Source organism: Apiospora aurea (genome assembly GCF_038362705.1).
Source record: "Apiospora aurea strain CBS 24483 chromosome Unknown utg000001l_segment0_segment0, whole genome shotgun sequence".
NCBI lineage: Eukaryota > Fungi > Ascomycota > Sordariomycetes > Amphisphaeriales > Apiosporaceae > Apiospora > Apiospora aurea.
In genome coordinates, this window is record NW_027117388.1 from 7,626,374 (window position 1) to 7,640,776 (window position 14,403).

Below are 14,403 nucleotides of genomic sequence, written 5' to 3' on the forward strand. Positions count from 1 at the left end.
TTACTGGAGCTATTTCTGGCCTGTCACCATGTGTGCGACTCTGGCAGATGCCACCGGCTTCCATGGGGCATCGGCTGGTTGCATTTGTACCACCACTTGGCATTGCGAAGCGAGTCTCGAGGTCACGTCGCCGATTCCATATTACAAGATACCCGATGTGGAGGGGACAGACAGTCTGCGGCGAAAACCGGCCTGACACCAAGGAGGACGAACAATCAACTACCTTCTGGGTGGCGCTTGTTTAGGTGCGTACCCATGGTTGGCCGAGGAGGAAGAAGGCATGTGCCGCCGAGCCGGGCGCCACGGCTCTGTATGATGATATCTATCGCGAACGTGGAGATGGCGTGTGAGCGGAAGGACAGGAGCATGGGAGAACCGAAGAGCAGCAAACCGGGTAGTAGCCCAGTCCAGCCCTACGGGCGTCTAGACTCCGATCCAAAAGAAAATAATCCAATCGATTCATCACCGTCGGCCTTTTCTGTGACTGTACAACGTTCGGCTGTTTGTTTCTTTAACGTCCCATCTGCTTGCTTGTGCTTTGGATTTGGCCCGTTGACTTTGGTGCAACCTGACGATCAGACACATGCTCGTGAACAAGCTTTTACTGTTCCGTGATTTGGTGTATATAAACGACCCCGAGTTCGCCTTTCTCGGGGTAGAGGAGATCGACATCACATCACCACTGCGTCTCGCTTGTCTTCAACTTACATCTTTTCCGGAAACCCAGTCTTCCACACTCACACTTCCTTCCTGCATCGATCTCACACTCTTTCGCATTTACACACTCACTCGACAAGTGCCCCGTCGTCAAAACACCTGTTCATCATGCATTTGTCATCCGTCGTCTCGCTCCTCCTCGTCGCGGCCCCGGCGACGCTGCTGGCTTCGCCTATTCAGCAGATGCAGCAGGGCCAGCAGCAGGGTCAAGTGTCCAAGAACGGCCAGGTCGCTGCCGGCAAAAACGACCCGCAGGGCCAAATTTCCAAGAACGACCATGAGATGTCCCAGAACAGCCACGCTGTCGCCGGGCCGGACCAGGCCGTCACCGGACGCGACAAGAAGCAACAGGGCCAGCAGTCTCAGCAATCCCGCATTAGCCAAGTCGCCGTCGGACAGCAGGGCCACCAGCAGGGCCAGGTGTCTCAGGACAACTACGGTGTCGCGGGACAGAACCGAGCCATGGCCGGACAGAAGCAGCACCAGGGCCAGCAGTCCAAGAGCGACCAAGGTACCATGGGCAAGGACCAATCTATCGCCGGGCAGTCCCAGCAGTCCCAGGGCCGCGTTGTTGTTGCTGGACAGAACCAAGCTATGACCGGACAGCAGAAGCAGAAGCAGCACGGCGAGCAGTCCCAGAACAAGCACGACACCACCGGACAGCAGAAGCAGCAGCAGTCCCACGAGTCCCAGAACAGCCAAGTTGCCTCGGGACAGAAGGAGCAGCAGGACCGCCAGGGCCGCCAGTCTCAGGGTCACGTCGTCGCCGGACAGAACCGAGCTATCGCTGGAAAGAACCGTGCCATCGCAGGCAAGGAGCAACAGAAGCACCAGCAATCCCAGCAGTCCCAGAACAAGCAGTCCCAGAACAAGCAGTCCCAGAACAAACAGTCCCAGAACAAAAAGCAGTCTGAGAACAACAAACAGTCTGAGAACAACAAGCAGCCCCAGAACAGCAAGGTTTCCGCGAGCGAGGAGAAGCAGCAACAGTCCGAGCAGTCCCAGCAATCTCGGGGCCGAAGCGACGTTGAACAGCAGAAGAAGCAGCAATCCCAGCAGTCCAAGAACGACAAGGTTTCCGCGAGCCAGAAGCAACGCCAGGGCGAGCAGAGCCAGCAGTCCCAGAACAACAAGGTCACCTCGGGCCAGAAGGATCAACAGGGCCAGCAGTCTCAGGGGGAAGTCTATCACTGGGCGCAACCGAGCCATTGCCGAGAAGATGCAGCAGCAGCAGTCCCAGCAGTCCAAGACCAATCACGTTGCCACTGGAAACAAGGAACCGCAGAGTCAGCAGTCTCAGGGCAAAGCTTCTGATGGGCAGAGCAAGGCCGTCTCGGAGCAAAAGCAGCACCAGAGCCAGCAATCCCGGCAGTCCAAGAACAACCAAGTCGCCGCTGGACACGAGGAACAGATGAAGAAGTCTCAGGACCAAGCCGTCGTTGGTAAGAACCAAGCTGTCTCAGGAAAGAAGCAGTCTCAACGCCGTGCCGTCGCCGAGGGACAGCAGCAGCAGCAGCAGAAGAAGCAGAAACTCCCGATGATCTTTGGCATGAGCCGCGTCAAGAACAACATCGACCAGTCCAAGAACAAGAACAAGGCCAACAACGTCAAGCGCCACCACATGGACCTCGGCGGCTACTTTGCCAACCAGAAGCACCCGGACTGCGCGGCCAAGGCGTCCAAGTGCAAGAACTGCGGCGAGTACGCGCTTTCCCTCTCTCCTTCGTCCGCTTTCTCTCGTCGATTCTTGACATGAGTTGCTAATCCTTCCTTACGTAGTGACATCAACTGCAACGAGGACCCCGACTGCGAGTGGTGCTGGAGCTGCGTCTGGACCTCGACTCCCGACGCTGCGTACTGCAACATGACCTCTTCGCGCATGTAAGTGCGAGCTCGAGCTCCAACTCTCTGAGCGGGCTATGGCGAGTTGTCGCATGGCCTCGGTCGGGCGTAGGAGACGGAGTGCAGAAGGTCACAGTTAGACCATGATCTTGGGATTCCGGGATGGGGATGAAGTGCTGGGTCAGGGCAAATAAGTGCACTGCAGGCTGCGGGATTTATCGATAATTTCCTCTTATCCGTGACTTATGTTACTTTATTTCTTATTGTCGTTCACTTTTGACCCGCTCTCATTGAAGAGGACTGGTTCTCATCACTCGTTCAGCTTGGGTATGCCCATCAGCAAAACGGGCCGAAGGCATCTGGGAGGATAGGGATAGGGGACCACATTCGGATCCTGGCATACGGGCCTGAATAGTTTCTTTGAGTTGTCATAGATTGTTATTGCACTCAGCCGTTCCCAGCGAACCGCGCATGTCCCGTTTTGACTTGTCGTGCTCCTTGTTAAGGCTCTATTGACATATTCGGCACGATGGACGTTATTACCCCGCGGTCTGGTTAGCAGGCACGTATGTATGTATGGTGTTCCTTTTCTAGGCAAATACTGACACTGCCCGGCCCGCGGTCTGGGAAGGACGTCATGTGGATCACTTACTGCAAACGGCGGTATGCGCTCATCTGTTATTGGGGCCAATGGGCAATCTCTGAAGCTACCGCCAGTTCGGTCCAAACCGACTAAAGCTACCGCCAGTCCTCGAGCTCAGTGAAGTCGGGCTGAATGACCGATCCGTGGCCATAGATAGCATAGCCCCGCAACCCCGACAGGTTGGTCGCGTCTACTGAATGACTTCCCATTCCCGCATGAGCCGCAGGTACTGCATCGCTATTTCGCCCAATAGGCAAGGTCGCTTATTCGAAGGGCCTCTCGTTGGGGAAGTTAGCACTGGACTCGAGGACAATTATCGATGTCGTCTCTCTACATCTGGTTTTAGCTGCATCAAGGCACAATAGTCACTCACTTTCCATGAGGATATATAAGTCGATCACGCAACTGGAGCATTCCCCCTTTCCCATCATGTCCCTGCATTGCACAATTCTCCGCAAACCGGTCCTCAAGTTGTTCGACTCTTCCAGCCTTATTGCATTTACGCCATGTCTCTTTCGACCGAAGTCATCGTGGCACTAGCCCTCGGCGTACCCTCACTGCTCGTGGCGGCCGTGGCGCTGTGGATCGTCTACCTTACCTACGCCCACTCTCGCGAACCACCACCATCGATGAACCGCATCCCATCGTGGCCGTCGCAATACCCCTTACTAGCGCCGGGTGGGACATGGGCCAGCAGTGGCTTCTCGTTCAACGGCGGCCTTGTTGCCCCCCAGGCCACTGCCCGATACCGTATATACGGATGAAGCTCTGGTCTCAGTGATGCAACCCAAAGTAGAGAGTCTTGCGGGGGTGAGCACTTATCCACCTGCTTCCGGGGTACACCACTGTAAGTACAGCTATCCACAACTGACAGCACTGCGGCCGGCCACTGGCCGGCCCTTGAGCGAAGAGCTTCCAATGGCTTTCCAACTAATGAATGCCTAGGCACTATATATACAGTTGTTCTCATGCGCGAATTTGTACCGATATATCCGCAGCTTTGACGCCCCCTCTGGGCGTCGGTGATTTATTCGAGATAGAGTGTTCGCCTGACGTCTCGGTTCAAGAGTGGGGTGAGGTGGAAGCACGAGCACGGAGGGACATGTCAGAGCTCTAGAGTCAAGTAAATAATGGCAGCTATATGATATACGAAGAGGCCAGTCACTGTATTTTATACGCTTTACTTCAATATCATGGCCGTTCCGTGCTTGTGATTAATTACTTACTGGTAAGTAGCCTGGTTATTGGCACAGTTACCTAATAGACGACGGCAGCATTGCAACTTTTAGGAATCGGGGGTTAGAGGCTAGCGCCAAGCGCAACACCTTAGCTTGACTTCTTCATCCACTGCACGCTGGAAGCACAACAAGCGTTGTATTTGCTTATACCAATCAGTCGAATAAAATACGTCGGTCTGAATATGTATTCACATCGCCTAATTGCGCTTCTTACTGGTCCGTATAGATCACTAGTGGTGTCCGTTGAAGCAGGCAGGCCTCGGAGACTGCCGGACCTTGGTTGGGCACCTTGGCATCGCCCACGGGGAGGGACCCTTTTTATAAAAGAACCGCCACGCCACTTACACCACTTACACCCACCCACCTCTTACACCTGCAGCGCACGATCATAAACGTGATGACAGTTCCCGCGCCCTCGCCTCTTCTTAAAATGCCGTACCCACGCCCGTCCCTTCTATCGAAAGAAATCATTCAGTACCATTTCTTCACTCTATCTTCCAATACTGTTCAGCTTACGTCCTATTCTTCAACCCACATCCCGTCGTGGCCTTCACCGCACCCATTGTTGACCACCTCCGATACCTGGGCCAGCAATGGTTCTCTAGGCTTTATCATTCCCCAGGCCGCATTCCCCGGGTCGATCCGGCGCCGAGTGAACGGTTGAAACCATGTTTTAGCGGGCAGCTAAAGATAAGCTTAACTGGGGTTTGGGGTAACTAGCCCCCACTTGCACTTACACCACCGACTGTCAAGTCTTGCTGGCTAACACCCTTGACCTAGCTTGCAAATTGTTCCAGAAAGGAACAGCGTGAACGGGCTGGAAACGCTGCTATTTGGTGGCGTTTATTGGCGATTCGGGACCATGCAACTGGCTGGAAGTCTTGATTGGCTGGCTGGAGACGATGAGCCTGTGACCGTTCAGTGATCCCAAGATCATTGGGCATGTCTACCAGAGCAGTGAACTATCTTCTTTCGGTGGATACTTGAAATTGACGAGTCACTTCATCGAGCTCCCAATCAACTGACTCTTTTGTGATGTTGTTTCCAGAAGACTTTCAGCTCCGTGCTTGGATGAGAGGCAACGTTCAATCTGATAAGTTTCGCCGAAAAGCCGCGCAACAACTAGCCATGCCATTCACCAATGTGAGCCGCGGTGCTCATGGCACACTTAGAATGCCAACTCCGCTGTCGTCGTACCTTGCCATACATACGAATTGGCAGCAGGCTGTAATCTGTCAGTTCCCTTGCGTTGCCGCAACGGTGGAAAGACTGAGAGCTACCTGTTGGAGAAAGTTGGTGAATAGCAACTAATAAAGATTGAACTGCGAAAAGGCGAAAAGAATCGAAGGCAACCTCGTCACGTGCTTGGAGGGGTGCGGGTAAGACGGATACAGCCTCCTTGGAAGCGGCAGACTCTGAGCATACAACCCTCGAATTGCTCCCGATAAAAAATAGGAAAGTGTGAGAAAATAGCCTCAACACCCTGGTCCCCTCATGTGCAGCCTGTTTCTGAGGCGCCCTTTTGTTGGAGACCATAACGTCGCAGTAGATGCGCCCCGAAATGGCGGGCAAGCGGGCTCGCATTAGGAGCCGTTTGAGTCCTGCGCAACAGTACTGCGTGTGTCATGGCATCCCGCCTACTACACTCGGTAACACGTACTAACCGTACGTACATCGAATTGTGTTTACTGCCATTGGCAGAAATTGGTACGTGAGATGGATATGGTATGCGCTGCCAAGATCGGCGTTTTATCTCGAGGGGCCCTTTTCTTCTTCCCACCAGGACAAGGGTTGTCCCAGCCCATCTCCTCCAATCATGGTTCGACTAGAGTACTACGGATAGGTACGTTAATACTTGCCTGCGAGGTCCTTCTACACAGGACCCTTCCTATAAATGACCGATGGCCATGCAAACCCAGAGTTCAAGAAAATGCACTTCGTCTCTGCGCACAAGTATCGACAATCACCGTTTATTCTCTCTGTCTGTAGTCCATATATTCCATAGTCTCCATTCGACTATGCTCACAACCGAAGTAATTGTCGCGCTAGTTCTGGGATTGCCGTCGCTGCTGATAGCTGCTGCAGCGCTCTGGGTCGCCTACCTCACCTACGCGTACTCTCGAGAGTCGCACTCTTCCCTAACTACAATCCGGGTTCCCTCGTGGCCTGCGCACTATCCCCTATCGTTCCCAGCTACTGGCTCCTGGGCGAGTAGCAATAGGTCGTCCTTAATCACAGAGGGCGGCCTGATCGTCCCGCAGCCCGCGTTTCCGGGGTCCCGCCGGCGCTGTCTCAACGGGTGAAAGCCAGGTACCGAGTACTAGTGGATCTTCACACAGTGGGATGCCGGAGGTGAGTGCCCACCGTTTCCGCGTGGCACATGCGTGCTTGCATATATACCATTCGTCTGAATATTGCTTGCTGACCCTCCTAGCATAGTCAATTGTTCGAAAGCGAGACATGGTCAACCGGTGTCGCACCTCGTTATAATTTTGAGGGAAGTGGTCAGTGACTTTAAGTATGATGGCGAAAGTAGCTGGAGGCTCTGTCTGGCCAGCTAGATGGGTGGATAGCAGACTTCTAGAGTTATAGGGAGAGAATTTTAATTAATGGGTACTGCGCTGGGCTTATAGAACAGCTAAGACGAGTAGTGATATAGGCTTTAAACCTTAGATTTCCTCGTGTTAATTAAAATATCGGGTTTAAATCGATGTATTAAAAAGATTCGCTATATTTAACTATACTATATATAATTTCTATACTTAAGCTACTCTTTAAACTTAGGTTATAATGTAATTTTAATAAGTATAAATTAATTTATATTTAATATTAACGTGGTTTATTACTACGCGACGTATATTACTTAGCGACGCACTTTAATTTAATTTTAATATAATTAAACTTTAACGCGTAATACCTCTATAACTATAATGCTTAATTAATCTTAAAAAGATCGGATAGTTTTAATAATTTAAGCGATATAAAACGAACCGAATTAAATAAGTTAAAAAGTAGCAATAAAAGCTTATAATATACCCGAATTAACTTTACGCTATTAAATTTACGGCCGAATTTTAAAACGCGAAATCCGATTAAAACGACGTAAAATAAATCTAATTAAAAAGGAGGTACTTTGTAAATATATAATTAATCTAGATATTTAAGGGATGCCTCTCGATCTCGCTAGTGTAGAAGATATAGCTAATTTTTTTACCGCGTTGCGCGGCGGCGACCGTGTCGGTAAGCACTAGGTTAAGCGTTTTATTAACCGTAACCCGGACTTAAAGATTAAAATAAATCGTTGGTATAATTATTAAAGGGTTTTTTACGAAGATTTTAAAGTTATTTCTGCTTAGTTTACGTTAATTATAAATATAAAAGCGAAATATAAGATTATTAACGAAAATATTTAGAATTTCGACGAAACCGGCTTTATAATAAACATAATCGGGTTAATATTTATCGTAATACGCGCTGAGCGGCGTAGAAAAGCGAAGTCGATTTAGCCTAGTAATTAGGAATAAGTAACGGCGATTAAATATATTAATTTATAGGGCTAGTATATTTCGCCGTTTTTAATCGTTTAAAGTTAATATTACTTCGCGAACTAGTTCCGCGAAACCGATTTACCGGGCGATTAGGTAATTAAGCCGATTTTTAATAGTTAAACTAATAACGAAATAAGCCTAAATTAAATTAAGCATTTCGATAAATATATTAAATCGTAAACGAAAAGTCGCTACCGTTTCTTAATTCTCGACGGCTACGAGAGTTATATTTCGGCCGAATTCGAAATATATTACTAGGATAATAATATTATTACTATTAGTATACCTCTTTATTTATTGCACTTATTTTAATTTTTCGATATAGTACTTTATTTACTTTTAAAGCGTGTTTATTCGAAAAAAATCGAGTTATTTATTAAGGCTTTTATAAACTATATTATTAAGCTCGAGTTTTTTATTACTTTTAAAGCCGCGCATTTTATTATTTTTATAGAAATTAACATTAAATTTAAATTCAATATATTTAATTTAATACCTTATAACCTTAATAAGGTAATTAATAAGCTAAATATACGTCTCCGGACACCTATACTTAACCTATCCCGTTTAAGGACGGCTAATACTTACGACCTTTAAACGCCGTTTAACCCTTAATAAATAACTAAGTACTCTACTTATATTAAAAAGAGGGTATTTACCTATTAAGGAAACTCTTTAACGCCGATTTTAAATATAATAAACTAAATAGCGAAGGGTATAATTAAAATAGCCTATAAAATAACCTTTATACGCGATAAAATATATATATTAAAGGAGGCTAATTTAATACTTTCTAAACGCCGGAGAGCTAAAAAAATTATAAATCCAGCTTAAAAAAGCCCTTACTATTAAGGAATCTTAATAATTATAAGACGAGAAGGTAAAAAGGAAGCGTTTGACGCCTAATAAAAATAAAAATAAAGGTTCGTTAAAGCGGAGAGTAACCGATAAAAGGCGCTGTAATATTTAATTACGGCGAAATAGGTTATAATACGCGAATATATAAAAAAGGATATAGAATTAAGTAAAGAATCGAATAACGAATAATTTTAATTAATTTTAAACGTTATAATTAAATTAATTTATATAAAAGGGTCGAGAAGTGAAAAAGGTACGTCGCTAAGTAATATGCGTCGCGTAATAGTAAACCACTATAATAAACGCTATCTAGGTTTTAAAAGAAACCTAGTAAGACGTACTGGGGTTTATATTTAATAATACGAGAGAGTATTTAAACGTGCGATAAAAGTTTACTCTTATCGATATAATATATAATAGCCGTAGGAATAAAGTGATTAAAGTGCGTAAACTTAAAGGGATTTATAATAGGGTCGTTAAGGCTATTTACTTTACTAATAAGTTAAATTAATACTTAAATTAATTATTAAAATAGAAAGTGTTTATATAAAATATATAGGGGATATTTATCGTTATATATCCAATCTTTCTTTTACTAATTTTTTTAAATCTCGGGGATCTCGCAGCTCTCGCGAAATCCTGTCGAGCTAGTTTTCTAGCTTTTATCGCGATCCCGAGAGTCGTTACGCTTATTTTATTTCTACGTAACCAGTATTATTCTATTGTAGCTTGTCCCTCCCTGGCTGTACAGTTCGTGCTGTCTAACTCGTGCTGTCTAGTTCGTGCTGTCCAACTCGTGCTGTCCCGTTCGTGCCGTCCAACTCGTGCTGTCCAACTAGTGGTGTTGGTCATCGTCGCAGTTGGCCTCGCTAACCAGTGGGGTCGTGATGACTGGTGGGGTTTCGCTGACTGGTGGGGCTTCGGATTATACTGGGTCTTTGTGCAGAGGTTCGGGGTATCGTAGGACCGTGCCGTAGGGTGGGTTCTAGGCCGCATGGCTGGGCCAGGTCGTAATAACCACGTTATTTACCTATTAAAAAAACTTTTCGACGCCGATTTTAAATATAATAAACTAAATAACGAAAAGTATAACTAAAATAACCTATAAAATAACCTTTATACGCGATAAGATATATATATTAAAAGAGGCTAATTTAATACTTTTTAAGCGCCGAAGAATTAAAAAATCGCGAGTGCTACGGCGCACCTTAAAATAAGCCTTTAGTGGCCTTACTAACCAGAGTGGGGCAAGGGTATACGAGAGATAGCCCGAGCGCCATCTAATTTTTCCCCACTTATTTAAATAAGGAAATCGTCTCGGTAAGGTTAAACCTTTTTTTCTTTTCCTTATCTTTTTCGGTTTTTTATAATAAAGTAATAATTTATAGCCTTGCCTCTTAAATTATTATAATTATAATATTACCGAAAAAAATTTAACTTATTAAGCTTACGAAAGCCTTACGAATATCCCACTTTTTAAAAACTAAAACTTAGATTAATTTCGATTAAATAAAGTAATTAATTAAAATAGCCGCCGGCTTAAAAAAGCGCGATACGCGTATAGAATAAACCCGTAAATCGGTACGTTTTAATATTAATAATATTAACCGCTCCTTCGCGAGCTTAAAAAAAACGTGCCGCGCGAAACTCTTTATTAATTAAACGCGTATCTTTTATTTACCCTAGCGTAAACCCGATAAATATAAGCAATTAAAGCGTTACTGCCGGGCGCGAAAATAAAAATTTACTATTCGACATTAAAGGCGACCTAGAATAAAACGTTACCGCCCCCGAATTATTTTACTAACTATATTAAGTCGAAACTAAACTTAAACTACGAACGCTCTTTTTCTTAATAACTTCCTTAATATTATAAACGAAAATATCGAGAAAAAGATTAAACGATTAACTACTATATATAATTTTTATTATAATATTTCCGCGATACCTTTCGCAGCCTTTACCGAAACCGCGAAAACCTAATAATTTAAACGCGAAAGCTTAATCGTCAAAGGATATTTTAATAAAATATATAAAAAAAACCCGACCGCTATTTAAAAGAAGTTTAAGCTACGAACCTTCTTTATAATAAGCTTTAAAAACTAAGCCCTTAACTTAATAAAAATCTCTAAAAACTTTAATACTAGCTTAAAAAAGAGCTATATATAAACTGCCGTCCTCGGCGAAAAAGACTTAAATAACGACGCTAATTAAAAAAATGGTTAAAATAAAGGACTAAATAAAAACGGTAAGCTTACCGAGAGAAAAAAAACCTTATACTAATCGTCGTAAAGAGAAACGAAGAAATCTAGCAATTAAATTAATATATCGTTAATCTCTTAATCCGAAACCGAGGAGTCTCGGTTTAAATAAAAAGAATAACCCGTACCGGCGTTACGTCGCTTAATAGCTCTAAGCGAAGTATTAAAATATTCGACCCCCTTTATTTACTAATAAAAAAGACTTTAAAATTAAGTTTAATTACTAGTTTATAACCTTAAAAAGTAAGTTAAAAATAAATATTAACTACTACCCTACTAATAAAAATAAGTATACCTATATTATTAACCGGGTTAATAATAAAGCCGCTAAGAACTTATACCCTTTCGTTATTAATAAATAAAACGACCCCTTAATTAAAACTTTTAAAAACCTCCTAAATTACTTATATAAATAATATTATAACCTTAACGTTTATAAAAAAGCTCGTAAAGCTTTCCGAAACTTAACTATAAAACCTAATAATAGCTTTTAAACCTTTTAACTCGAGTTCGTTAAATTAACCGGATACGCCCGCGTTAAAAAAACAATTATAAACGGAAACTTAATAATAAATTACCCGCCCGATTAAACGAAAAAATAATTACTAATTATTATAACAACAATATTTCGTTTAATAAATTCTATTCTACTATTTTTTAATACGACTATTAATAAAATCGTAACTACGTTTAGCGTAACGGCATAAAAAAAAAGACAACGCTAAAACCACCGGAAAAAGTGCTAAACGAAGCACTACCCCTAAAACTAATTCCGCCGGTAGCTCCGCTACCGGATTGTCTAAACAGACCGATATCTCCCGTTATATCCTTACTATTAAAATAAAAGAGTTTTTAATTAAAAAAGCATACTTTAATTATAAAAAACCGGATATCTCTCCCGGAACTATCCTAATAAAAAAGCCTTCGACTAATAGCGTACTAAACGAGTTAACGAATTAATAGCTTTAATAAAATATAATTTTATTAATTTTAAATCGACCGTTCCGTTTAACTTTGCCCGTTTAAAAAAGAACTCTAATAACTCGGAAAACTAAATACCCTAAAGAATTTTAACTCCCTCCCAGGGATATTATCTAAGTTAAATATATAAAAAATACTTTTTAATTTTTTATAAACCTACCTTAAAAAAGACCCTTTTACCCTTACTTATATTATAATAAGTAATAGATTATTTATTACCACTATTAATATATTCGCGAATACGGGAGCTAACGGAAAACTATTTATAAGCGTAAAATTAGCCCGTAAAGTAATAAAGCGACTAAACCCTTAATAATTAACTAAGTTTTAACTTTAAATTATCGGAGGATATAACGGTAAATCCTTTTAACTAATTAATATCGCCTTTTTCCTAAACTTTAAAATATAAAAATATAAAATATCTCTTATATTTTTTTTTATAATCGATATAAACACGACCTTATTATTAAACGAAAATGGTTTAAAAAATACGACGTTATAGTAAACTATTAAAGGAAGCGGCTAGGCTTTTTAAAGGATTAATAGAAAGCTTAAACTCGAAATATCGATATTATAGAGGCAGGATAGCTTTTAAAAAAACCTGAGTATAATTAAAACGTTACTTAAAAACAAAAAAAAATATCTATCGAAAATAAACGAAAGCGGAATAAAGTTTTTTTTTCGAAGCCTTAATTTAATTACCGATAGCCTATTATAATAAACGAACCGGAAGCCTCGAGCGACAGCTCGTCCCTAGGTTAGCCCAGGGAACCGGAGGCAGTTCTTTAAGTTATTATAAAAGCAGTTCGATAGCGTATCGAATAGCTTATTAAGGAATAAAAAACGGATAGTTAAGGCTAAATAATAAAGGGACCGATATTATTTTATTACGTTATATTAAAGCCGCCTCCGAGGAATCGGTTTAAAAATCCCGAGATCTTTAAAATAAACCGCTAACTCGATAAATTACCACCCCCGCGTTTAATTAAAACACTTTTACCTAAGAAAAATCGTCCCTCGAAAAACCCCCTTACGGGCTAAAACGAAACGGCGTAGGATAATATAAATTAAAGCCCGTCGAGGTATAAATTTTAAACGTAGGCGGATTTTTTAACGATATCGGTTTTAACGTTATAAAAATCGTATACCTAAGTAATATTAACCGAATTATCGACCTTAAAAACGATTTCCTATTAAACGACGAGGAAACCTTAAAATAAAAAATTAAAAAAGCTATGCCCCTTAATTATTATAAATATTACAATATTTTTAATAAAACCTAATTCGACGTTATCGCGCCGTACCGGGGAGGCGTAAATAATCATCGAATAAACCTAAAAAAAGAAAAAGCCCCGAGGACTTAAAATTTAACCTATTTTATAAGATATCCCTCGAAAAACTTAAAGCTTATAAAAAATACGTTACCGCCGCTTTAAAAAAGGTTTTATTATTAATAATACTACTTTATAAATAGCGCCTATTTTATTTACACGGAAAGCTAATAAAGAACTCTGTTTCTACGTTAATTATCGTAAACTAAATATATTTATTAAAAAAGACCGGTATCCGCTACCGTTAATTAACGAAACCCTTAATAGGATAATTAAGGCTAAAATATATATTAAAATCGATATCCGCTAAGTATTCTATAAGATTCGCATAAAACTCTAAGATTAAGATTTAACGACATTTCGAACTAAATATAAATCCTTTAAATACTAAATTCTCCCTTTTAAACTTACTAATAGCCCCGTAACGTTTTAACGGTTTATTAACGAGATCTTAATAAAATACTTAGATTTATTCTATAGCGCTTACCTTAATAATATCCTGATTTACTCGGAAAGCGAGGAAAAGTACGTGGAATATATTAAAAAAGTGTTATAAAAACTAAGGGAAGTAAGCCTCTAAATTAATATAAAAAAATGCGAATTTTACGTTATTAAAACTAAATACCTCGGCTTTATAATAAGTATAAACGGCGTAAAAGTCGACTCTAAAAAAATTAAGGCCGTTAAAGATTAAAACGCCTCTATTAATATTAAAACCGTTTAATCTTTTTTTAAATTCTATAATTACTATTAACGCTTCGTATATAAATATAGCCGCATCGTTAAGCCTTTAACGAACCTAATTAAGAAAACTTTTACTTTCGCGTAAACCGACGAATATTAAAAGGTATTCGAAAAACTAAAAAAGTTACTCCTAAAGGCGCCCGTATTAATACACTTTTCTTACGATAAAAAAACCCGAGTCGAAACCGATATATCGAATAGTATCCTAACTAGCGTCCTGCTTTAAAGGGAAGGACCTAA

The 14,403-nt window shown here is 41.9% G+C and overlaps 2 protein-coding genes across 2 annotated transcripts; both read left to right on the forward strand.

Annotated features, from left to right (window-relative positions):
- Nucleotides 1–825: 825 nt before the first annotated feature.
- On the forward strand, nt 826–2,473 carry PG986_002341 (uncharacterized protein; the record flags this gene model as incomplete). Its single annotated transcript, XM_066838563.1, has 2 exons — nt 826–1,899; nt 1,943–2,473. 2 exons carry the CDS (start codon nt 826–828, stop codon nt 2,471–2,473), a joined length of 1,605 nt encoding a protein of 534 aa, XP_066707456.1.
- A 1,235-nt stretch (nt 2,474–3,708) lies between these two features.
- PG986_002342 (serine/threonine phosphatase 2C ptc2) lies at nt 3,709–3,966 on the forward strand (the record flags this gene model as incomplete). The annotated part of the gene is made up of 1 exon (XM_066838564.1): nt 3,709–3,966. The coding sequence occupies one exon, from the start codon at nt 3,709–3,711 to the stop codon at nt 3,964–3,966; it is 258 nt and encodes an 85-aa protein (XP_066707457.1).
- Between the last annotated feature and the right edge of the window lie 10,437 nt (nt 3,967–14,403).